Here is a 26015-nt window from a genome sequence, read left to right as displayed (position 1 = left end):
ACACAGGGACGGAGTCTGCCTCCGTCGCCCGTCTGCTCTCTTTCTTTCACCCCCCTCCCACTTTTCTTTTTGTTGTTGCCCGCCAGCGACCACCATGGTGGCATCCGGCGGTCCGAGCACGGGCCAGACCTGCGGGCTCGTCCTGATTTTCGCCGTGCTCTTGCAATCCATCTGCGTGGCAATCACTTTCCTTTATTTCACCAACGAGCTGCAACAGGTCGGTGCGACGGTCATGGGTTCGTCCGACGGGGGTTGGGGTGGCTGGGGGGAGAGAAAGAGAGGAAAGAAGGGAAGGTTTTCCTGCTTGCAAAAAAAAAAAAAAGGAGGGTTCTTCAGCGCACCCCCCTCTACTTAAGCTTGCAAGAGGGGTCCCTTCGGATGCGTGTCCTTTGCAACTCCCTCGGATTTTGCTGTGTGTATGGAGGAAAACGCACGGCCCGATCTCTTTTTTTCCCCCTCCCTTCCTTTGCAATTAGGTCACTGGCGAACTTGGCCCAGATCGGCTACCCCAAACAAAGCCCATGTTGCGAAGGATCACTCGTCCCAATGAATCGCGAATACTTTTTTTTAATTTCTCAGCTGATGTTTCGTATCCCCAGATCTCAACTTTCTGGTTCGTCTCCCGAATCAGGCCTATGCGCCCCACCGATTTTTCTCATTCCCTCTCTCCCCCCCGCCACCCCCGATGCTTTGTTGTAGCCAAATACAAACAATGCTTCGGGCCCGACCGAGTCCGCCAGTCGCTCCTTTCTTTCCTTATCCACAAACGAGTTAAGCTTGCTTACTCTAGAGGAAGCCCCATCAAACCCAGCGGGATTAACTTTGCAAGAAACGCTTGTGGCTGCGGTGGAAGCAGGCGGAAATCCTTTGTACGTTGCTTTTTTGTGTGTGTGTGTAGGGGAAGGGGCGCGGGGGGGGGAGGCAAGGCAATGGCGGGATATGATCTTGGTTTTAGCGGGACTGAACTAACCAAGAAGGGTTTGCTGTCTCTGGTTACCGTTACTGTAAAACATGCAGGTCCCATACTCCAAATAAACGCAGAGCGCCTGCAGCCTCCTGTCCTCTTGTTTCAAATAATCACGCATTAAAGAACGGCTTGAATGTGATTCAGAACTAACCCATGTTTAAAACAAGAACAGAGAGCCATTTCTTCCCCCACCCCGAGAGGGTTAAAAACTTCACAAAAGCCCGCAAAACGACAGGCCTTTGTTTACCTCAGTTTTAAAAGTGGGCTCCCTTTGTCTGAGAGTCCTAGTGAGTTTTCTGCCATACTTTGGCTTCTGGTGTGAGATTTGAATCCTTTTACAGAACCCCATTGAGCTTGTGTTGGGCTGGATTGGTATAATGCAGAGTTTCCTAAACTTGTCAACCCCAGTTCCCAGAATTCCCCAGCAAAGTGTGTTGGGAAAGTTTGAGAAACAAGTTTGAAAAACTTGCTGGTTTCGTGCCTATTCAGCATTTAGGGAGCAATCTCTATGGGGTTGGTTTGTTTTCTTAGTGGGTTTTCTTTAAAAAAAAACCAACAATCTCAGAGAATAGTATCTACCCATTTGGCCATTCCAAGAGATAAGATTTCTATTTCTGCAATGTGCAGTATACAATAATTTCTTCGTACCAAACAGTCCTAACTGACTGGATTTCTCTGAAGCAGTTCCAGTCTTGTCTTGCAACAGTCAGCTTGGATGTTTAAAAGTTGTTGTATTACACAGGTCTTGTTGTTGGACTAAATTATCTTGGGTAGTTTTGGGTTTCTATGGGGGAAAGTTGAATGTTTCACTTCTCCACTTTGAAAAATAAACAATTGCTAACTTAAGCAGAATGTGAGCCTTATATATATATATATTATATATATATATATTATTATTATTACTGCATAGAAAAGTTTAAATTTTTTTTAAACATTTGCTCCTGTGGGACTGTTTCCAGAGGAACAGTACAGATGAAACTAACTCAATCCTGCATGCAAGCCCATTCTGATGTTTCGGCAAGGGGGATAAGCTTGCATTTTCACTTCTTCCTCTTATACATTTCCACAATTCAAATACATTTCCTGCAACCAGTTGATCAGGAAGAGCAAGGGAGTTGCCCATCCTGCTTTCTTTCATGCCTTTCTCGGTGGTTTTTCTAAACCATTGGCTGGATTCACACATTGCTTTTGTTTTTCTGGATCCTGGCTTGTTTGATTGTGTAGAACTCTGCATGCTTAAATATAAAGAGTGTTTAGCAGACCCCCAGTGGATAGAATCACCTATCAGTCTGAAATTAAAAAAAAAAACTTGGGACCTCTTATCTCCCCTCACTGAAATGGGGAGGGGGGATGGAGTTTGAGGCCCCAGCCCCCCCTTTTCCTGGGCATTCAGGGGCCATCTCAGTCACAAATGCTGAAGAATTGTGAGCAGGAAATAGCACTTTTGTCCTGCTAAAAACTAGTTTTACACAATACCTTTTAAAGAGAACAAAGGCCCACTCAACTCTTTGAAACCCAGATAAAACTAGCACATTAATCACCCATTGTTGCCAAAGGTGTATCTCCATTAGCCCATCTGTCTCCACCATGAACTTTTAGTAGACCACAACTATCTACCTACCTACCTACCTGAGTCACTGAGCAGATTAAATAAAATTGCCCTGTATATTTGGCTGCAAGACACTGAGAAGAAATTCAAGGTATTGTGTGATACCTGTTACCTTGGTGGCCAACACAAGAATGATACATTTCTTGTTTGGAGAGAACTGTAGTGCCCTTATGAACAAAAGATGTAGACAATTTATTCCTCCAGGGGTCAAAACAGGTATTCCTTGTTTTTGCCTTATGTACACTTTTCAACACTGGGCTACCACCTATAACCTTTGGCCAGCAAAGGTTATTGCAGAATGTTTCAGATTAGCCTTTGCTTTCTAAACAGTAGAAGATCATTATTGGATTGCTGAAGCAAAATGCTCTGAAGTGGACTATGCCCAGGTTCCTGTTATGATTTGAAATATTCTTTTGGGGCTTTGCCAGAGGCAGAGAGGTTGGGTGTAAACCCAGCACCTTTACCCTTGCTTAACTGAGCCAGAGGTTAGCGAAATAAATTCGGGGTTTTCACTAGATCAGAGGCTAACCAATGCAGCCTGTACTTGCCCAACACTGGAGGCTAAAATGAGGTAAATTATGTTTTCTTGCAGTTAACTTCAGTGGAATCTGATGAGAGAAAGACTATGCTGCAACATGCAGTTTTGTGCAGCATAAATATTGTTGATGCAGCTTTTGTGCTTGGTGATAGAAATTGATCTGGTGCGTTCCAGGATGTGTTTAACAACATAGATGTGTTTAACAATATAGGCTCAAGTTACTTATTGCATGAATTTATGTAAAGTAATTAAAACGTTGTTATCCAGGAGAGCTGTAAAACTAGATCTGGGTGGGGAGGAACAAGAAGATTGATTCTTTCAGGGGAAAAAAAAGGATTATTTATCCTACAGCGGTTACTTCAATCAAGTTTGTGGTTTCTTTCCATAGTTCTCTCTATGAAATGAAATACAGGTAGAGTATGAAAGACTACGCTTGATGTGGAATTAAACAGGACCCAAAGCAAATAACCCAGGCTCACTTCAGTGTTTATTATTCACTACATACTGGTAGGGTTTACCTTCTCTCATAGTAACATACACAGAGATCTAGAAAAAGACAAGCGCTGCTATTTATAACTTTCAAAAAAGGAGGAGAAAAAAATGATGCAGGCATGTATTTACATAGTAGATGAGCCTTGATTATTTGCTTTGGGTCCTGCATTTTTTATTCCATACCAGCCAAATACAGGGGGGGGTGCTCTCATTTAAGAAGCTGTCTAAAAACCAGCCCACTTTTGCTTATCTTCACACATTTTCCAGCGAAGAAAACAAGTTTGTTGAACGGAAGCCATTATTATTTGAACATAATCATCTATCTGTCACTGCATTGGAGGCATCTTGGGAATTATTGTAGCTTTGGTTGTAATTTTTTTTTAAAAAAAGAACTTTTTCAGGCTGTAAGGTTTTGTAAAGAGAACAATTTTAAAGTGCATCCATTAGTAAAATGGGACTTTTCCTGCATAGCACTCCGTTTCAAACAATCAGAGGATTCAGTCGATCAGAATAAAGCTGGAAGGGACTTTGGAAGTCTTCTAGTCCAACCCCCTGGTTAAACCCTCTGTTTCATTTAGCACTTTGCTTTTGCAGCCTTGAAGGGTGGGGTGGGGAGTTAAAACTTCTTGAGTTTGTTCTGTTTTTAAGGATTTTCACTACCCACACAAAGAGGATTAGAAAATAGGGTATTTTAAATTAAATATGAAATAATCAGTGGGGAAAAATAGAATCTTTACATTATTGAAATAATTTGAGCATGAATGAGGGAATCTCTTGCAGTGTTTATAAAAAATTATTGAGACAGGCCAATTCTATTATTTGTGTGCCTTCGGATGTTAAGACTGCAGTTTTCATAATCTCTCCCCGTGGCCACAGTGGGAGGTGGAATTTAACTGAATTGTTGCCTTTCCTGAGAGGTGGCAGTTCAGTTAGTCCTGAAGCCTGCGTATAATTGGACTATCCCTTCATACAGTTGTCTCTCCTGATCTCCCAGTTTTTCTTTCTTGACATCTGTTTTCCGAAATAACAATTGCTGAATTGTCTAGGCAGAAGCTAAAACCCAGCTACATCACATTTGCAATGCTTCATGCTGTGTGACTAACTTCTAATACTTCCCAAAATGTAGTTTCTGGGGAACTTTGTGGATGCCAGAGTGCAAATATATAATAAACCCAGCATTTCTTAAGAGAGGGGAAAAAATGTCCAAGGAGGAAGTATTGTATAGTTAGTAGTATATAATTATTATATAAGAGTTATAGAATAGAATATAATTTTTTATTGGCCAAGTGTGATTGGATACACAAGGAATTTATCTTGCTGCATATGCTCTTAGTGTACATCAAAGAAAAGATACATTTGTCAAGAATCATAAGGTACAACACTTAATAATAGTCATAGGTACAATAAGTAACTCAAATCAATAAAAATAGTTAAGATACAAGCAACAAAGTCATAAGTGGGATATAACTAGGAGCTGTGGTGGTACATCCAGGAACCAGCGAAATCTGGGGGCTACAGAAGACAGACTGTATCTGTCCTTGGTGTTGAAGGTATTGCCACTCTCGAATTGGCCTTTTTAGCCACACTAGATGCTGTTTTAGGTCCTCTTTTCAGAGCACGATACCATAGTCTTTTGAGACTGAAGGATGCCAGTGGCGATGGTGGTGCAGTGGTTAGAATGCAGTACTGCCGGCTGCTTCTGCCGGCTGCCAGTAGTTTGGCAGTTTGAGTTTCACTGGCTCAAGGTTGACTCAGCTTTCCATCCTTCCGAGGTTGATAAATTGGGGACCCCAGATTGTTGGGGACAATATGCTGACTTAGAGAGGGCTGTAAAACACTGTGAAGTGGTATATAAGTCTAAGTGCTATTGCTATTATTATTGATCATCGCACAGTCAGTCAGATGTTCAGACTGGGTTTGGCATTTTTGTCTACCTAATCCTTTACCCAAAGACCTGGGATAGGCAGATCTGGACATTTCTTGGTTAACAGATATTGCCGCAGGATGGACGCTGTTCCAAGTAAAGCCGTCTTCTGCAGTTGACTGAGGGCGAATTTGTCAATGCTGATGATGTTCAAGTGGTGCTCCAGTTGTTTTGGGTACTATCCTTGCATGCATTGCAACAATCTTTCTATCTCCATTGTAGGTCTTGTTACCTTCTCCAGTTCTTTCTCTTCTGTTCTGCTGTCTCCAGGCACTGCCACATCCACTATTCAAACTTTTTTTGTCTTTCTTATCAACAGTTGTTAGATCTGGAGTGTTATAGGTGCTTGTCGTGTCATCCATCATGTTGTTATCATTGTCATGTTGTTGCTGTTGTTATGTTGCTGCTGTTGTTGTTATTGTTGTTATTGTTGTTATCATCATCTGCCTATTTTGCTATGGAGCTACTCTAGTCGAATATACATTGCCAGACATGATAGTTTGCTGAGTATTGTGAAAATTCATGCATATTCTAGCTCAGAGAGGTGGAGCTTGGCTGCTGAAAGATTCCTGATTGGCTGCTGACCTTTCAGCACTGGCCTGCGACGATTCATTGTCAGATTCAAAATCTGAATCGTGGAATTCATTCTGCAGATGAGATGAAAGGATTTCACCTGCAATTTTAGACCCAATTTTGGTTTAGGAACTCCCTCTAGTTTATTCTTAAGTCAGACTTATGGAATTGCTCTTTGTCACTTCTCCCTGAATGCTACTTTTGATTTGAATCTTAAACTAAACCAGGGCACATGTGTGTATGAGTTAAAATAGCTTTTAATATGTGGGTTGTAGGAGAAAAGAAAGCTGAAAAGAAAGGAGAGGTTAAGCATGTCATCACATTGCATTGCCATAAGAAACCCAAATCTACCTCCCCCTTGCCCAAATTCCATTATCTAGTGTCAATTTAACTTTGACCATTAGTTTAATAGATTCTTGTACAGATAGTCCTCCACTTAAGACCCACCCAAAGTTTGAGGATTGAGCTCTTTGTTAAGTGAAACATTTGATAAGTGAGTTTTGTCCCATTTTACAACCTTTCTTGCCACAGTTACTAAGTGAATCATCACAAATTGATAAGTTATTAACTCAGTTGTTAAATAAATCTGGCTTCCCCATTGACTTTGCTTGTCAATAGGTTGCAAAGGTGATCACGTAACCTTGGAACATGGCAATGGTCATAAATATGAACCAGTTGCCAAAGCATATGAATTTTGATCACATGTTCATGAGGATGCTGCAAAGATTGTAACTGAAAAATGATCACTTTTTTCAGTCAGTTTTAACTTTTAACGGTCACTGAATGAACTGTTGTAAGTTGAGGACTACGTGTATATAGGTAGCAATAATAAACTTAGACTTAGACTAACTATTGTTGCTTTAAATATACACTAATTGGCATACGTTAAAATGAAATTCTTCAACTTCTCTATGATTTGAATTCAACTAACGCTCCTGGTTAATTTGCTCCCTATGTGGGTGTAGTTTTATGGCTTGCTTAAGCTCTCCTACGCTCTCTTGTTTTTGAAACAAAAAGACTTGGTTATAAAGCAAATAAAAAAAGACCTTTCACCTTTATGGAGGATATACATCTTTGGTACGAGTAGCATTTGATCCTAGTTCCTATTGCTGCTGCTTCTGGATCCCTTCCTGTGCCTCTCTTGCCCTGTATTTTCTCCCCCCTTTCCATTTTACTTGTTAATTGTGGAGGATGCTAGAAGTGTTGTCTATCTTCATTTATAGTGAAAAACATTTGGATAACACGACTTTATATAGATCTCCCCCAGATGTTTCTTTTCTTAGGATTGTATACAGCCAGTTCAGACAATGAGACCACACAACATAAATAGAAACAATGAGTTATCCACAGGAGCCTGCCTCCCACATAGAGCCTTTCAGCTAATGGCAAGTTTCGTTTTTTTGTGAAATGAAAATAGCTCTGGAAATACCCAGCAAAAAAAGCAGCCTTACTTTCAGTCTAGAAATGATACTTCAGTGCACAGTTAACCTTTGTGGGAGGGGAAACCACTGTAGGTGTCTTCCCTTACCTCTTATGAGAACGCTTTCTTTCCTTTGAATTTCCAAACTTACTGAGGCAATGGGGGAGATAGGTTTCCACAATTTCATCTGTCAGTCACTTGGGACTGGGTGTCTTTCTGCAGTTGTCTTCTTCTCTGGAATAGCTAGAAAGACACTGCAGAATTCAGCATGGGTGTCATGTTGACAGTTCTGAAAAAGTTCCTTAAACACATTCTTTGGCTTTTTGCATCCCTAATTTACACTGGTTTTTTTTTTTAATCACAAACTGTATCCATTCTACTTGTGTGTCTTTCCTGTTATTTCATCTGTTTCTGTGTTTTTAGATTTTGTTGCAACTGGCTGAACTTTTTGGGTAGTCAGCAGTATGCTGGGTTAAATAAATAAGCGAATGGGGAAGAATCTACTCCAGATGTGAGGAATTACAATTGCGGGGCTGTTGGAGGGTGATGGGTATTGTAATCTTGAAGGATTGGTGTAGTAACATTGTATGAGGGTTCCTGCCGGTTGGCCAATCAGTTTATTCTTCTGTTTATTCAGTTTGGGCTTTTTCTGCTAGATAGGGTTTTTTTCCCTATTTTTAGGGCTGATGGTTTCCAATAGAGGTAAAAAGAGTTTCTCACAAAGTTTTTTTTTCCTAATGTTAGAAAAAAACAGGATGATGAGACAACTAGATGATGCACACAGCTGTCTTCTCCAGTTTCTGATTCCAGTGACAACTTCCTCCTTTTCTGTAAGAGCAATTCTGGCAAGAGAAACGGAGATAGCACATAACCTTATATTTCTCTTTCCCTTACTCAGTTGTCTAAAACAGCAGCCCATTCTTTGCGGGATAAATAGGTCTGAGTATTTGCAAAGTAGCCCTATTACCGTGGGATCAAAACAGGCCTGCAAAACCAGCAGCATTGGAACAGGAAGTGATCAGGCCAAAAGAATATTAGTAAAGCACCACATGTAAATTATGAACATCTGCTAGATGTTCTTGATTTACACTCTGCTAGATGAGGCTTGGCTCCACTGCATCCACTTCATCATAAGGGGACAATCTGGATATATCTAAAAAGCTTAGAGATAGGACAGGAAGGCAACAGTTCTCTTTCCTGGTTGGTTGGTTATTTATTTGATATATACCTTGCTTTTCTGTAGAGTTGTAATTGCAGGAATGTTCCAATCTCAGATGGCAAACCTCAGATAAAGTATGTTTCCAACAAATACAACTCAGGTAAACAAAGTCATTAATCTAAAGGAGGATTAGAGAGAGGAAGTAAACATATGTTAGACTTTAACTAGAGATAATTAATTACTGTGCTAAACAGTAATGAAAGTTAAGCAGTAACCAAAGTTAACCAGTGATGGAGGATAACTAAAAATGTGTATAAATGCAAGACTAGACTCCAATAAAGATCATCATGATTCAGTTGTTCATGATCAAACAACTTGACTGCCTCGTCATTACAACACTTTTCATTCAGGAGCATTAGATGGTGTATATAGTATTTCCTTCTCCTGTTTTTCCCTTCACACATTAACAGTGTGGGTGGATTGGATTGAGTGTGACTGGTCCAAGATTACCCGTAAGATTCCATGGATGAAAATGAAGCAGAACCTGGGTTTACCCACACCTACTCCAGTTCCTTAATGACTAATTATTTGAGAGAAGTGTGGTGATGAAGCGGGAGTGATTTCAATCTCTCTGTTTCACTTCGTGCATACTTTTATATCCTGCCATGGAGTCCCCCTGGTCTATTCTTTAGTCTACTGGAAGACTAAGCTGCACAACACACTTTTTATAGTCTTTCTTCTAAAAGGGAAGCTTCTCTAATTCATGAATTCTTTGGTTGCTCTTTATTCTGTGTGGGGTTTTTTTTAAGGCACCCGTATAAAGCATGATCATTAACTCTTTCTCCATTTGCCAAACTAGAACCAGGAAAATATTCCCTTCTAACTTGGGTGGATTTTGATTGAAGTCAGACCTAGGAAGTATTTCGATCTGGCAGTCGTTACGACAAAAAAGACATGCATCCTACTGTATTCACCCAAGGTTGACTAGAAGTTCTGGCAACTGACAGTGAGGAAAGGTTGCACCTTAAGCAGGACAAGCTGAAAGAGAAATCTGAAGCAGGCAAGTCAGCAATGACTGCCTCTGCTGTCAGCTTTCGAAGGCCCTCAAGCCAGTGGCCCAACCTTGTTGCTACCTGCTTGGCTTCCTTTCATCTTGCTTCCCATCTCCTTGCTTCTCAGACAGAAAGTCATTTAGCAAAGAGACTGGCGCCTTCTGCTTCTTCCTACAGAGAAGACCAGGGAGCCAATGATAAAGACCAAATCTAAGTTTAGTTTAGTTTAGTTTATTGTCATTGCACCTCATACAATGAAATTAAATACCATCTTTAGTGTACATTATGACTGAAAATAAACTCAAACACACATACTTCTCATTCTATACGTTGAATTGAAAACCCCTGATATTGCATTAATATTGCACTATACAGTAGAATTCAACAGAGTTGCTGCCCTGGGATAGAAGCTGTTTTTCAGCCTATTTGTCCTTGTTTTTATTATCCTGTACCACCCGTGGGCTGATGAGTGTTCCCATCTAATATTTTAGATTTTTACAGGTCTCTGATAAGTCCAATGTTGACTTTAACCCTATGGAGGTATTGAAAAGGAGTCTTCCAGAATATAGTTAAGATTTTGAAGTGCGGATCATCAGGACCTGAAATTTCCTATTTCTGTCTCCATCTTTATCCCCATCTCTCACTTCCATTCTCGTCATTGGTCACTTCAATTTCCCACTTGTGAAAGGCAGTGGAAATTCTGGCAGCCCCAAGTGACACTGGGCAGTAATTTTAAGAGTCCTTAAAACTAAATTCAAAATATTGGATATCCTGTTACTGAGATCAAATATTAGACACCCCAAATTACCTTGTAGGCATTTGTTATTGTTGAATTTGACTGTAGCAATGATTTATTGCTGAATTTGATTATAGCAATGATTTAGAGTTTGGAATTTATTTAATAACCTAATGGGAGAAAATATGAAAGAAAGATATGGAAGCCTTTTGCCCTTCTCCTTTTGTAGATTCTAGGGCACTTCACTTGAGTAGAGAGCATTCAAAACGTTGCATGAAAAGGTGCTTTCAAGACTAAAGTTGAAAGCAAGCTGACATCTGTTCCTCTCATTTTGTAGACTCATATTTTCTCCCTCAAGTTACTCTACTCAAAATAGTTTCCTTTGAAGTCTGCCTTGAAGTGACACTAAGGCAGGGGTCTCCAACCTTGGCAATTGAGTTGAAGTCCACCAGGCTTAAAGTTGCCAATGTTGGAGACCCCCTGTACTAAGTAAGGGATGAGTTTAGGCGAGAAGTGGTTTTTGCCTGCTATTTGTGACTCAGGTCTATAACACAGAAAGGAAGACTTAATCTTGGTCAACTTTGAGAGGAAGTTTGATGGGGTTTTGGATTTTATAGATTATCCTCTGAACATTTCGTACCTAATTATCTCAAAGAGGATTAATACAAATTCAAGAACTGTCTGATGCTGTTCAGAAAAGCAGTTTGTGCCATCTTGTTTTATGGCAAGAAGGCCCCCCCCTACTTGTACAGATAGTCCTTGACTTACAACCATTCATTTAGTGGCCATTCAGAGGTACATCGGTACTGAAACATGACGTAGGACCATTTTTCACACAACCGTTACTGCACCCCCATGATCATGTGATCAAAATTCAGATGTTTGGCAAATAACTCATATTTATGATAGTTGTTGTGTTCTGGGAGTCATGTGAATCACCTGCCACCTTCTGACAAGCAAAGTCAATGGGGAAGCGAGATTCACTTAAAAGCCTTGTAACTAACTTAACAATGGTAGTGATTCACTTAACAATTGTGGCAAGAAAGGTCGTAAAACGGAGCCAAAATCACTTAACCCCTGTCTTGTAGCAACAGAGATTCCAGTTCAATTGTGGTCGTTACTCGAGGACTACCTGTATAGATTTTTACCCTTGTGTTTGAAACTCGATCCTATGGCACTGAATGGAGCATCCTGGACCATATACTCATATCACTTTGTGAGTTATGAATGAGGAATTGTTTCTGTCAGGTGTGGCTCCATTCAAAATCCAAGAAAGAAAACCTTAGACTCCATGGTTATAGAGAAAAGGATGTTTACTGAATTTGAAGTGGTAGCATCAGTAGAAAGACAAGATCTGAGGCAGTAGGCGCGAAAATCACATATAGAAAGGTATCCCATATTCCCACCCCCAACAGTTCAAACTGGCCGTCCAATCTGAGGTGTTGTGGGGACCATTTCACGCCTAGAGAGATAAGAGGTTACTTCTGCACAGTAAGCAAGTAAGCATAGTCAAGAAAACATCCCATATTTTTACATTTCACCAAGTTAAACCTCCAGCACCCTTCCCCCCATGAAGCCCAATTATTCTTCCCTCCACCTTTTTCTATGGCAGCCACAAAGACAAGCAGAAGAAGGATTCTTGGAGGCTGGCAGTTTCTGTCATTGATGTCCACAGTAACTCTTATTTCTATATAACCTATAAAGCACAGAGTTGGATTACATGAAAGTACTCGGAGCCATAAAAAGAAAATAGAGATGGAATGATGGATACAGCAGGAGAATGAAAGTTATGGATAACTGTAGAATGTTACTGGGAAAACATGGAAAATACTCTGAATCCTGTCAAGGACGCAAAGATGACACCTTTCATTGATTTACGCATAAGTATGTACGTGTGTGAGGATGGATTATGTGAAGTTGGTTGGGGCAAGAAAAGGCTAGTTTAGGGTAAAGATGGAGGTAGAGTTTCCATGTGGAGAATTTAGAAATGTTTTTCCTTTTAAGTAGCAAAAAGGAAGAATGTGTAATCAATTACCTTTGTATTTTAGGACACCAGTTTTGAGGGACGCTTTAGAATTTATATTGGGTATATAAATTATATAAATATAAATATATATTTTTGTAATAACAAGAGGGGAATTAGTAGAGTGGGCAGATAAAGACCAAACTAAACATGCTGTCAAATTTGTTTTATACAAATTATTCACCAGATGAAAACAGAAGAGCAGATGGAAAGCCACCGTGAAGTTGAACTGAAGATCTACAAGCAAATTAACAAAAATCCTGCAAAAGCTGGGCAAAATTCCATTATCCAGTATTTTCAAGGTTCTCTATGAATATCCATGATTCTTTTTACAGTTTTGGGTAGAAGACATAAACTGGTTGTTAAAAATAGTAGTGTTTTTTTTTTTCCTTGTAACTTTGATGAATAAAGTTTTTACTTATTTTTTTTGTAATAACTTGGCTGTTTTGCTTATTTGAATTTGCTGAACAAAGTATATTTTCTGCTGGTAACACCCTAAACCATTAATAGGTCATTATCATATTCCTCATAGTAGTAGCATCTATAGAAAGGCTTCTTCTCCAGAAGCCCATGTCCAGCTACCCTTCCTCTCACTCTCTGTGAGATGTGGAATTCAAATAGTTTGCATTGAAGCAGGAATAAAATTTACTTATTTCTGTAAATTATAAGTTCCAGTAGAAGGGGTGTGGCGCATTTACAGGTAAAGAATAACATTTAGTTGGTTTTTAAAGCAGAAGTCCAGTTCTAGATAAATATTTTGGGTTCCTCCTAGATTGGCCTTGGAACAAAAGAGTAGCTTATCAGGTTAAAATAGCTTATTAGGCCCAATAAAAAAAAATCACAAATGAACAAACATTTGGGTTTGGGTTTTTTTTTCCCTTTGGGGTGAATCTCGAATAGAACTCAGAAAATGGAATATTTGGATATTCAAGCCTGCATGTCATAAATTCTGTATTTTGTTTAGTGCAGGAGGCAAAATCATGAACAGTAGAATACCTGTCATTTTTGTTTGATTATCACAGGAGCCTTAGTGTATTTTTTTCCTTGGATTTCAGTTTTAAAATAGATTTAAACATGCAAATAGGATAACAGTTGGAAGGGGCCTTGGAGGTCTTCTCGTCCAACCCCCTGCTTAGGCAGGAGATCCTATGCCATTTCAGGCAAATGGTTGTCCAATCTCTTCATAAAAACTTCCAGTGTTGGAGCATTCACAATTTCTGGAGGCAAGTTGTTCCACTGATTAATTGTTCTCAATGTCAGGAAATGTCTCCTTAGTTCTAGGTTGGTTCTCTCCTTGATAAGTTTCCACCCATTGCTTCCTGTCCTGCCCTCAGGTGCTTTGGAGAATAGCTTGACCCCCTCTTCTTTGTGGCACCCGCTGAAATATTGGAACACTGCTATCATGTCACCCCAAGTCCTTCTTTTCATTAAACCAGACATACCCAATTCCAGCAACCATCCTTTATATGTTTAGCCTCCAGTCCCCTAATCATCTTTGTTGCTCTTTTCTGCACTCTACACATTGTAGATCTAATTGATCTACAATTAAGATCAAGAGCTGAAATGTAAATGGTCTGCCAGTTCTGCACTAAAAGAAAAAAGACAGGTATGCAAAACATTTTTAAGTTTCAGACAGTTGTCTTGAGATGAAGACTCTGAGACTTACTGTTCTTACTGAAAGTATTTGAGTACTTCCATTCTGCAAAGGGACCTATTTGGAATTTAGAATACTTTCTAAAATGGGCACCGTGCATCCAGTAATTTTGGGACAGCTGTTGCAAACTCAGAATGCTTAACATGCCACTAAAAAGTAGGCAAGATCAGGAAGGAAAAAAATAGAAGGAGGCAAGGGAGAAAAACATATTTTATCCTACTCTCACCTTAAATGGTACAGTTCTTAAAGTAATATTTTCCCAGTCAATTTCAGTAGAAAACCTACCATACCAAATTCAATAAGAAACTGAACTAGATCTGCAGAAGGTTAATACAAGAGCCACATACAAGCTACCAGTTGTCCTTCCTTGACCGAGAAGGCCTAAATTTCCTCATAAATTCAATAATTTGTCCATGAAGACAGTTTGATGGGTTTGACGCTTGGACTTCGTGATCAAACTGCATATCAAGATATTTCAAAGGCTCAGCTTGTGAAAGTCCATGGGAGATCGATGCAGCTGTCCTGCAAGAGAGAATGTTGTAGTCCAGTAACTGTTTATAGAGATGGCTATACTGTGTAACCCATTTGTCATTTTGAGATGGTTGGCGGGGGGGAGGGGGAGGAAATGGCAGATGGAAGGAAGATAAGACTTCCTTGTTTTGTTCAACTTGTTTTTGTTTTTCATTGAATTCCTTGTTTTGGACCACACTGTTTTTGTTCAGTTGCGTTATAATTATAGTGTTCTACGAATAAATTAGTTTTTCATTTGTGAAGACCTTTTGGGAGGGAGATTCCCATTCTGCTGTATCTTATAATACCCTATTTTCTTTCTTTTCTGATTTTTTTCTGTATCTTAAGGTGGATTAATAAAGTCCCATAAATAAAAAATATATATCTATACGTAGTCAATTATTTTTCAGATGGATTTGACACCATTATGGGAAATCCCATAAAAGCATCAATACACAAAGAGTGCTATCTGGGAGAAGTCTATTCCAAATTCCACTTCTAGTGGGAATTATTAAGGCAGTTCTATAGTTTTTGACTTCCAATTCTCTGAATCTTTGCCACTGTCGTAGAAGTTGGAATTAATAGCAATTGACATTTTAAATCAAATGGAAATTCCTGGGTCACTTACTTGGTTTAATTAGATCTGCCTTCTAGTTAGTTTGCACATACGTATCTGTGATGACAAGTCTGATTTAACACAATATGGTTTGCTTCTGATCAGACTTGTGTCAGCCTGCCTGGAACATCAAATTATAGTTGTTTATTACAACCTGGGAATTTCAACAAAATCACCAGTGTAGATCAATGATAAAATCCCCACCCAAAGGATTGTGAATGAATGCATCTCATAGTTGAAGTTTGAAATTTGCAGAAGAGGAAACAGATATGTTAAGTCTCTGTGCTAGGCTGAACAGATGGAACTGGAGTGATAGTAGCTTTCCTGTTACTGGTACCAGCAGCCTGATAAAAAGAATAAGAAAATGAAATACATTTAAAATGTAAACTGGGATTCTCTAGCAGCCAAAATGGAAATTGGGGATTTTTTTGTGTCTAAATGTTGTATCCAAAATAAATATTTGCCAGTGTTCAGTTACTGTACTATTCCTACTGTATGTGTTCCTGCTTCTACAGTTCCATTCATTTAAATTAACACTTGGCTTCCCTCATTTTTCTAACACAGCTCCGAGACACATATGCAAAGAGTAGCTTTGCTTGCTTCACCAGGGAAAACTTTTTCCTAGAAGATATGGATCCAAATGATAAAGAAGATGGTGATCCCTGTTGGGAGGTCAAATGGCAGCTGTCGAGGCTCATTAGAAAGGTACTCCTTTTTAAAAATACCCCTCAGTCCTGTCTCAAACGGAAATCAGGGGACATAGGTTTTACACCTTTCTAAGATTTATAGTGTCTGTTTTAATAGGATATGTCTGAACTTTCTGGAGTAAGCACTCAAAAATTCTAAAATGCAGATAGAAAGAGAAACACTTGCAATCAAATATTCCAGATTGTTAAACTTTAATGCTCATGGGAGGTATTTTGAGAGGGAAACGGGCAACTCAAAAAACTGTTGTAGGTGATGCGTGTTTATTTCTGTTGCTGACTTGAGCTTCTCCAGGGAGCGAGTTAAGGATGTGTGTGCATGGTCTCCCCTCTCTTATTTTTTTTTTTAAAAAAGTTTTAAAACTTTAAAGATCACAATTTTCTTTGCTAAGCAAGAAAGTGGCTGGATGAGTTTTGCCCCATTTTACAATCATTCTTGCAACACTTGTTAAATAAATCACCTCAGTCGCTAAGGTAGTAGTAACACAGTTGTTGAGTGAATCTGGCTTCCCCACTGACTTTGCTTATCAGAAGGTTGCAAGAGGCAATCACATGACCCCAGGATGCTGCAACTGTCATAAATAAGGGCCAATGAGGACCCAGACTGTTGGGAGAAATATGCTGATTCTGTAAACCGCTTAGAGAGGGCTGTAAAGCACTCTGAAGCGGTATATATGTCTACGTGCTATTCCTCTCTCCCCACTCCCCCTCCCGTGTGCATCAAATACTTTGGCCACCTAATGAGAAGGAAGGACTCACTGGAGAAGAGCCTAATGCTGGGAAAGATTAAGGGCAAAGGAAGGAGATGACAGGGAATGAGGTGGCTGGATGGAGTCGCTGAAGCAGTAGGTGTGAGCTTAAATGGACTCCAGAAGATGGTAGAGGACAGGAAGGCCTGGAGGAACGTTGTCCATGGGGTCACGATGGGTCAGATATGACTTCGCAACTAACAACAATAGTTCCTTAGACTATTCCAAAAGATATTTTTGGGCAGATAGAAGGATATCTCAGTGTTTGGATTTTTGATGCTGCATTCTAATCACACCAAGAAGGAATAAAATGATAATTATATTTGTAATCGTAATTTGTAATTGCAGATGGTGATGAAGAATCGTGCAGAAGAAGGAACATCAGCTTCAGCACAAGGTTGGGAAAAGTTTATGATCAAATGATTCATGAATGCCTGCATTATTGCTCTGAGGAAATGAATGAGATATTCGTTGAAGGACAGATTATGATGTAATCTAGATTATTTAAAGAAGCTGAACATGGACCACTTAGCTCTAGGAGTGACGTCTGTGTCTTAAGAAAACAATTCAATTGATCCTTCCTGCATTATCCATAAGTGGATAAGGAGATAATAGCACTTATGGAGGCCATAATCAAGGAACAGAGAGCACACTTGAATTTGCAGAAGGCCTGAGGTTCAGTCTCCCAGTAGGTGATAGACAAAGCTTCTACCGGTGATCCCGAGGAGATGCCGGTCATCAGAATAAATATGTGGACATTTTATCTCGGCTACAGTAATGGGGAAAATGGAAAGAAGGACCAAGCCATCACGATTCCATTGAGTTGTTCTCCAATGGTTTCCATTCTAATTAGTTCTCTAAAGTGCTAGACATCCCTCATTTTCTTACAACATCCATGCTGCAAATTCTTTTGGAGCTACACCTTTTTTATACTGTAGTATAAGTACTATCTTCTGCCAACCTAGCAGTTTGAAAGCATATAAAAATGCAAGTAGAAAAATAGGGACCACTTTGGTGGAAAGGTAACAGAGTTCCATGCACCTTCAGCGTTTACTCATGCTGGCTACATGACCACAGAGACGTCTTTGGACAGCGCTGACTCTTCAGCTTTGTAATGGAGATGAGCACCGCCCCCTAGAGCCGGAAACGACTAGCACATGTATGCAAGGGGAACCTTTACCTTTACCTTTTATCAGTACTATAGCTTCTGTAGTCTGACCTGTCTAAGGGAGCTTCCTACTACATTCCTTCCCATATAAGGTGGTGTAAGCATCCATGTATCTCCCAAAGGTGCTTTTCTAGGAGGCAAGTGGACTTCCTTGGTTTTTTTTTCTTTTGAAGATGTTTCGCTTCTCATTCAAGAAGCTTCTTCAGCTCCGACAGGACAGTGGAGAATGGAAGGATTTATATTCCTTGCAGACTGGTCATCTGCATCCTTTTAAAGTATCCCCTTCCATTCCCCACTGTCCTGTCAGAGCTAAGGAAGCTTGGATGAGAAGCGAAACGTCTTCAAAAGAAAAAACAAAGTCCAACTGCCTCCTGAAAAAAACACCTTTGGGACAACCATGACCTGGATGACTGAGAATATCTATAGACATCCATGTATCTGTTTCATCTTTTCCTGTAATATGTATGTGTATGGCAAGTGGGGGCGGGGGACGGACGGACTATGGAATCTAAAAAAGGTGTCACAAGATTCAAAGGAAAGAAGAAGATTGGGTTTACCTGATATAAAATTATGTTTTGCAGCTTGTTATTTAAGCTGGGTGAAAGACTGGGGGTTGCTGAGAAATAGAAGGACACAATCTGAGATGTGAGTGGCATGGATGTTTCTGGTACGACAAAGCTAAGGTTGACATAGATTTTAAAAAGAGTTCCTGATAGGAAATTAAATTTTGGCATTTCTTTCTATCCAGACAATATTTCTCTAGATACCATTGCAAGAGATGTGCCTAGGAACCCCCAAGTCGCAGCTCACCTCACCTCAAGCAGAAATCCAAGGAAAGCTTTATTTGTACAAAGTAAGACATCTACTCATTCTGGGGAAAGTGGCTACTGTTTAGATGAATGGATTTATTTCTATTATAGATAGGTGGCAGCACTTGTCTGAGCTTGGAAGCTAAGCAGGGTGGGGCCTAGTTAATGGCTGGATGGGAGATTTGAGGTAAGTATCTTCCCCATTGTTGTGAGCTGAAATCAAAATATATTTCAGGCAAAGGCAATAGAAAAGCCACTTTCCCATGAAACACAACAAAGCTGTTTTATTGTATCTATACAAACACCAGGAATCAAACTTGGCAATATCTTTTTCCTTATAAGAAAGAGAAGAAGCTGCTGTTTACATAGCAACCCTTATATCCCTCTTGCTTTTTTGTTTTGTTTTGTTTTGGCAAAAAAGAATCCAGAAAATGAAAGCAAAACCATATCAGGTAGGCCCATCCAAAAAATTAATAGTGGACTTGTCCAGGTAGGAAGGGAAATCCTATCCATTGGACATGATACTTTGTATTATTTTGTAAAATACTTTGTGATGATTTTTGTGATAAAATGTTTTATAAAATTTGCTAAACCTTAATTTCACTGGGATTTTGGACACTTTCTCTAAATTAGCCCATTTGATTATCATTATGGTATACTCCAAAGGTGCTTTTATTTCTAAAAAATAACTGGACTTTCTTCTTAGTTGGTTTTTTTCCCCTTTGAAATATATTTTATTTCCCACCCCATCCAAGAAGCTTCTTTTTTTTTTACTTTTTTTAAATAAATTTTTATTGGTTTTTAAAACAAACATAAACAAACAAAACATAAAAACATCAAATCATCTTCCATATATGTACATACAGTGTGCCGGTTGGTTTACAGATTGTTTTGTGCTTCCATTTCATAGTCTTCAATTATAATTACATTGTATATAATCTCGTATTTTCAATCAATATATTAAATACATTAATATCATTAATCAATCATTTGACTATACTTTTATTCATTCATGTTTTCCAAAATGATCATATTTTACTTAATTTGTTTTATGACAATTCATATTATCATCCCAGATCTATCTTAGAATCATTTTGTAGATATAATAAGTAAAGAATACATCTTTATATATTTATTATTTTCTAAAAGTCTACATATTCCATTACTATATTTTATTATCTAACCATTGATAGAATAGATCCCAAATTTTATAAATTTGTTTATCATCTTGTTCTCTAATTTCAAATGTCAATCTACTCATTTCAGCACATTCCAATATTTTCTTAATGATTTCCTCCTGTGATGGTATTTTCTCATTTTTCCAGTTTTTAGCAAATACAACCTTAGCCGCTGTTAATACATTTACAATCAGGTATTTCAAGACATATGGGAAGGTGGCTGGTTTGAAAATAAATAAAGATAAGACAAAGATCTTGATAAAGAATATGCTATCAAGACAAAAGGAAGAATTGGCAGACCTATTGAAAATTCAGGTCATGAATAAGATCAAGTACTTGGGGATATACTTGATAGCAAGATGCAGTACACTAAAAGAGAATAATTATATCAAACTTAAACAGCAGATAATGCTAGATTTGGCGAAATGGGAAAATTTACAACTGTCATTAATAGGGAGAATATCAACAATCAAGATGAATATATTACCCAGAATTTTATATTTGTTTCAAACAATTCCAATTAGGCTTGGAAAAGATTACTTTGAAGATTTAAATAAAATTGTATTGAAGTATATATGGCAAGGCAAAAAAGCGAGAATAAAGTTAAAACTTTTGCAAGATGCTAGAATTAGAGGAGGATTTGGTTTGCCTAATTGGGAGTTGTATTACCAAGCTACAAATTTGATGTGGGTTAAGGAATGGATAACATTAAGAAATACTACATTGTTGACATTAGAAGGACATGACCAAGAAGCTTCTTCAATTCTAACTGAGCGGTGGGGAATGGAAAGTTTTATATTCTTTGCAGTCATCTGGTCATTAGCATTCTCAGAGGGTCCTTGAAGCTATTTGGGGGTTATCTGTGTCCTGAGAATCACCAGAATCAGTTTGTAAACAAATATGAAAGCTTCTTGGGACTGCTAGCCTCAAAATCTCTCAGAGAGTGAGCTAATAACCAGATAACCACAAAGAATATAAATCTTTCTGGTTCCCCACCAGTCAATTAGAACTGAAGAAGCTTCTTGGATGAGAAGCCAAATGTTTTTAAGGGGGTGGGGGGGACAATCAAGAAAGTCCAGTTGCCTTTTGGAAATAAAAGTACCTTTGGGGACAAGCATGACCTGGATAATTGAGAGTATCAATAGACGTTGCATACCTTTTTGCCCTATTAAAGGTTATAGACATGAGAGTTTTTAGGATACATGGATGGCCTTGAAACACACATTGTGAGAAAGGGACAAACGTGTAAAGGAGATTTAGCATAATAACCAGGCGCTAGATTTTTCCCATTTATTCACTGAGGGCTGCCTTCGCACGCTATGCAAATATTATACATAAATCAAGACAAAGTTAATATGTTGAGAAGAAGGGGCAGACCCAGAGACCAAACCTAACAGAATTTCTGGGGTTTCCAGAAGATTTAACAAACTCCGCTCAGAACCCACCATCCTGGGCTCTCTCTCAAAGTGAAGTAAACATTTTCACGTCCTAAAACTCGATGAAAATAGAGTGGATGAGTGCAGTCTGCTCTTTAGGCTTATGAAACCTGGACTAGATGAATGTAATTATTTCAGTTAAATCAATTTGCATTAAAATCAGTGGAGTGGAAGTTAATTATCCCTGCTTTAAGTTGTAATGATTTCACTTGAAGTTAAGTCTAGCCCATCATAATCTTTTGCTAGGTAATTAGTTAATTATTTAATGTTTCTTCCCCCAAATAAATGTGTAGGCATATTATACATGTTCTTGATATATAATTTAGAGGCTACTTGTATTGCATTTTTAAGTAAAGCCAAATCATCTATGTGGCATATAAATACACTATTTTTTAAAAGCACTCATATTCTCTCCATGTAGCCTTTATGTAACCTAACCCAAATTATGCTATCTATATGCAAGACAAAGAGTTTCTAAGGGGAAATTCAAGTGTGAATCCAAAGCAGCCTATGGAAACTAGCAAGAATGTTCTGGCCATAGAACATGGCCAGGAATATAAGAAAATAGCATGGTGCAGTCTTTTTTCCTCGGTTGGCATGCATTGTGTCAGATGGCCACAGGTGGCAGGGAATTCTGGGAGTTGAAGTTCCAACACATCTTCAGAGCACCATATTGGGAAAGTCTGCAAATTCAAGTAGTCCTCACCTTAATGACCACCATTGAGCCCCAAATTTATGCTGCTTAATGAAACATTTATTAAGTGAGTTTTGTCTTTCTTGCCATGGTTTTTAAGTGAATCATTGCAGTTGTTAAATTAGTAACAAGATTGTTAAGTGAATTTGGCTTCCCCATTGACTTTACTTGTCAGAAGGTCACAAAAGATGATCACATGACTCCAGGACCCTGCAACCGTCATTTGCCAAGCATCCGAATTTTGATCATGCGACCATGGGGATACTGCAATGGTCATAAGCGTGAAAAATGGTCATGTCACTTTTTTCAGTACCATTGTAACTTTGAACGGTCACTAAGTGAACTGTTGTAAGTTGAGGACTACTTGGTAGAGGCTACTGGGAGAGAGCTGGTCCAAAGCCGTGATAAAACTTTCCATTTTGCAACTTGCATGACAACAGTAATATGGGTCACTTTCCTTAATCCATATGAACGGTAATCATACATATATGGGCAATGGGATTTAGGAGTCATATATTGGAATAAAAGCTGAGTGGTGCAGTGGCCTAGAGGTGGAGATCTCGCCTCACAATCAGGAGGCTGTGAGTTGGATCCTAGGCAGAGGCAGATATTTCTCTCTCTGATCACAATGGGAATATATCTGCTGAACAAAATTCCGCATTGGCAACAGAAAGGGCATCCGGCCAGTAAACTCAGTTCCATTCAGTTTCCCAGGCTCCACCCCGCAAGGGATTATGGGGTCGTTTAAAGGAGATGATGATGATGATGATATTGGAATAAAAGCTGCTAAGAAGATGCAGAGTTTATATTATTTGACTTTTTAAAGAGAGTTGGGATTTATTTAGCGTTTTACCTGCCTAAACTATTTTCTGCCTTTTTCAATCTATCACAGGTCCTCCTATGGGAAACAATTTGGGATATAAAATCATCTCTTGGCAATCTTCAGTGTACCCTTCCTTTCTTCACAACGTATTGCTGAGCAATGGAGAACTTATCATACAGCAACCTGGATTTTATTACATTTATGCACAGACTTATTTTCGTTTCCGGGAATCGGAAGGGGTTGAATCCATTGCAGATCCTGACTCAGAGAGCATTAGAAATCCAAAGCAGTTGGTTCAGTACATTTCCAAATTTACAGATTATTACCCAGAAGCCATCCTGCTAATGAAAAGTGCAAGAACCAGTTGTTGGTCTAAAAAAGCAGAATATGGACTGTATTCCATATACCAGGGTGGAGTGCTTCAGTTAAGGAGAAATGATAGGATTTTTGTCTCCATCAGCTATGTAGAACTGGTGGACATGGATAAAGAAGCCAGCTTTTTTGGAGCCTTCCTGGTCTCTTAAACAAAGAAGAAGATGAGAGAATAATTAGGCACCCATAAAGAAGTTGTGGAAGACCTGGAAAATTCTGCTTTTGGAGTACAGTAAGAAGTCGTTGCACTAGCCACAGAATTGGATGAAGTATTTAGTTTTTCCTCTGTTAACCACAACTGAGACCAGTTCAAGGTCCCATTATCCAAATTCCACAATAAACATTTGGCTTGCTACAGATACAGAAATGCTAACAAGCCATTGTGTGGGTCCATGAACAATCTTCCAGGGATTTTGGTTTTTGTTTTGGAACAGGAGAGTTGCATTTGATTTGTTACAGCAAATTTCTGTTGATCCGATTATGCATGGAATCCATGCACCTAAGAAGACACATAACAAGTGATTTCAACCTGGGCTGTCGTGTGGGTGTTGTCACTCTGGTGTGGGATGTGTTTGCTGAACCGACTCTGACAACAGAGTGTAAAGGATAAAGCAAAATAAGGTTCCCTAAGTTAGACAGTTTCCTTTTTTTCACATCAGAATGGTGACAGCTGAATCGTACACTTAGCATAGCACCTGGAAGATCCATCCAGAAAGGTACCATCTCTGATTGCAAAAGAAAAGCTCCATATTGGAAAGCTGCATCCTAAACGCATACATTCACATACCCGTGCCCCTCCACGCAGCTTGAAATGGTACAGTCTTGGGTAGTCCCGTACCATGCAATAAACTCTAAACAAGCTGCTCCTTTTTGAGAATGAAAAATGTGAATCCCATTCGGAAAGAACAGGTTTTGCTTCATGTTCTAATTGGGCCAAATGGATAAAAATAAAAACTAAAAGTCAGATTACTCTGAGGCTGGAAACAGGCTTCAGATTAGTTGGTTACCTCCTTTTAATGCAGGAACATTTTTGTATGAAAAGATTTATTTTTAAGGTTTGTGCGTGTATATATATATATATATAAATAGCAGGCTAACAAAAATCAGGAAAATCAAAGCAATTATTTTTTTGGTAAAGGTCCAGATGCAGTTAAGATACAAACTGAAGCAAGGGATGTAATTTAGAGGAGTCTGAGCAAATCAATAAATGGTGCCTTTTGTTCTTGTGAGAATTGTTATCCCCTGTAGATTACTGCTGAAGACCCTTTAAAGAAAAACAGTAACTCTTAACCACAGTTTCTGTAAAAGCAGTTCAATGTTTCTGAAAGTTTACTGTTTTATGCCAGAAAGGTAAGTGACAGTCAAAGAAACTCACATTTATTTAGAACTGAAATCGCATACCTGTTTAATACTGGGTAAAAATCCATTTATTTCTGTAATGCCAAATAGTGCCAGGTCTTTATTTAGTAGTATTCGCCACATGGAAATATTGTTATTGAAATGCTATGAAAACCTTCACCTGCAGCATGGTTTTTGCATTGTGATTGACAAAAGAATTGCCGGTTGTTTCTCCAGCTTCTACACCACACCCCTTTAATGTATACAGCTTAGTGAATACTATTATTCATGGCTCTGCTGTCAACTCCTGAGGATTTCTTTGCAGTTACTAGTGTGGTATTTCATGTGATCCATTAGCATAACTCCTCTAAGGGATTCCTTCCTATCTCTTTTTAGTGTAGCTAGCAGGAAAATCCCACCCTAACTACAATGGGATTATTCTACCCTACTATGGTTGGCAGCATGTGTTTAACAGAGATAGATAAAAACGTAGACCAACTGCATATTTAGAAGAAATTCCTTCAGAAATGCCTTTAAGTATATGCAAAGAGATACTGAAGTTAAACATTGTGTGAAATGTTGAGGTGCAAATATGTAGCATTATGGCATTAATGTGATAATCATCCCATTTTAGGATCATCGCCCTTCATTCACACCACTGTAAAACATCCTAACCCTAAAAGTCTGAGTGGAGTCAACCCAATTTGATGGTCTGCAATTTGGGATGACATGTCCAAGGAGGTCTGACTCCTTGGAGACTGTGTTGAAATAATATTGGGAGATTTTGCCTTGTTGGTAGCAAGTATGTAAAACCATGGCTGTTCTTATATCTCAACTGCCACGCTCATGGTGATATTCGAGAAGAAAGAATGGGAAAGGTCTGGAGATAAAGCCTCTTCGACTTACTCCTGTGAATTTAGCAACTCTGAGGGACAAACATCTGAATGACCATTAATGGGTAGCAAAACTCTGTCAGGACAGTTTAAATTTTGCAGCCCAAGTGTGGTTGGTTATACTGTGAAGCAAAGCATCAGTTCAGCTAGATAGCTCCATCTTTCTTCATTAAAGTTGGTTTATCAAATGGATGCAGGGAATGCGATGGTAAGCTCTTCATCATCCTTTGGGTTTTTTAAGCAGTAGTATGGATGCCAAGAATACTGTCATGTATATATTTTTTTATTTTTGTTAAAAAAATGGATTTATTGTGACTGCTTCGAACAATCAGAAGAAACAGGTAGGTAATACTTAAAGCAGAGAAAAAGGAGATCTCCAATCTCTCTTTGACTAGTCTTGCTTAGATTGAACTGTAAAGCAGTGCAATCCTTTACAGGGCAGGCAAATCTAGATCACCGTTAGATGGTGTTCAAAACCTGCCACGTTATTGTGTCTCCTTGCTTCCATCTTGTGGCTCTTAAAAAAGTTTTTGCTGATGTTTTGTACTTTTATTTTTAATAAAAAACTTCAGAATTAA

The 26015-nt window shown here is 38.8% G+C and overlaps 1 protein-coding gene across 1 annotated transcript; it reads left to right on the top strand.

Moving 5' to 3' along the window:
• Positions 1-26015, top strand: TNFSF10 (TNF superfamily member 10). The gene is made up of 5 exons (XM_026705752.2): positions 1-217; positions 15838-15978; positions 17075-17123; positions 18643-18747; positions 22904-26015. Exons 1-5 carry the CDS (start codon positions 95-97, stop codon positions 23356-23358), a joined length of 873 nt encoding a protein of 290 aa, XP_026561537.1. The 5' UTR covers positions 1-94; the 3' UTR covers positions 23359-26015.

Source organism: Pseudonaja textilis, chromosome 4 (assembly GCF_049901715.1).
Source record: "Pseudonaja textilis isolate UNSWEBS1 chromosome 4, rPseTex1.2, whole genome shotgun sequence".
In the NCBI taxonomy this organism is placed as follows: Eukaryota; Metazoa; Chordata; class Lepidosauria; order Squamata; family Elapidae; genus Pseudonaja; species Pseudonaja textilis.
Note: the sequence above shows the minus strand (reverse complement) of the source record. Positions and strands in the feature narration are given on the sequence as shown.

Coding starts and splice junctions, on each gene's coding strand:
- TNFSF10 (XM_026705752.2), top strand. CDS start 95: ATGGTGGCATCCGGCGGTCCGAGCACGGGCCAGACCTGCGGGCTCGTC. Junction 218..15,837: donor TCACCAACGAGCTGCAACAG/GTCGGTGCGACG, acceptor TTTCTAACACAG/CTCCGAGACACATATGCAAA. Junction 15,979..17,074: donor TGTCGAGGCTCATTAGAAAG/GTACTCCTTTTT, acceptor TTGTAATTGCAG/ATGGTGATGAAGAATCGTGC.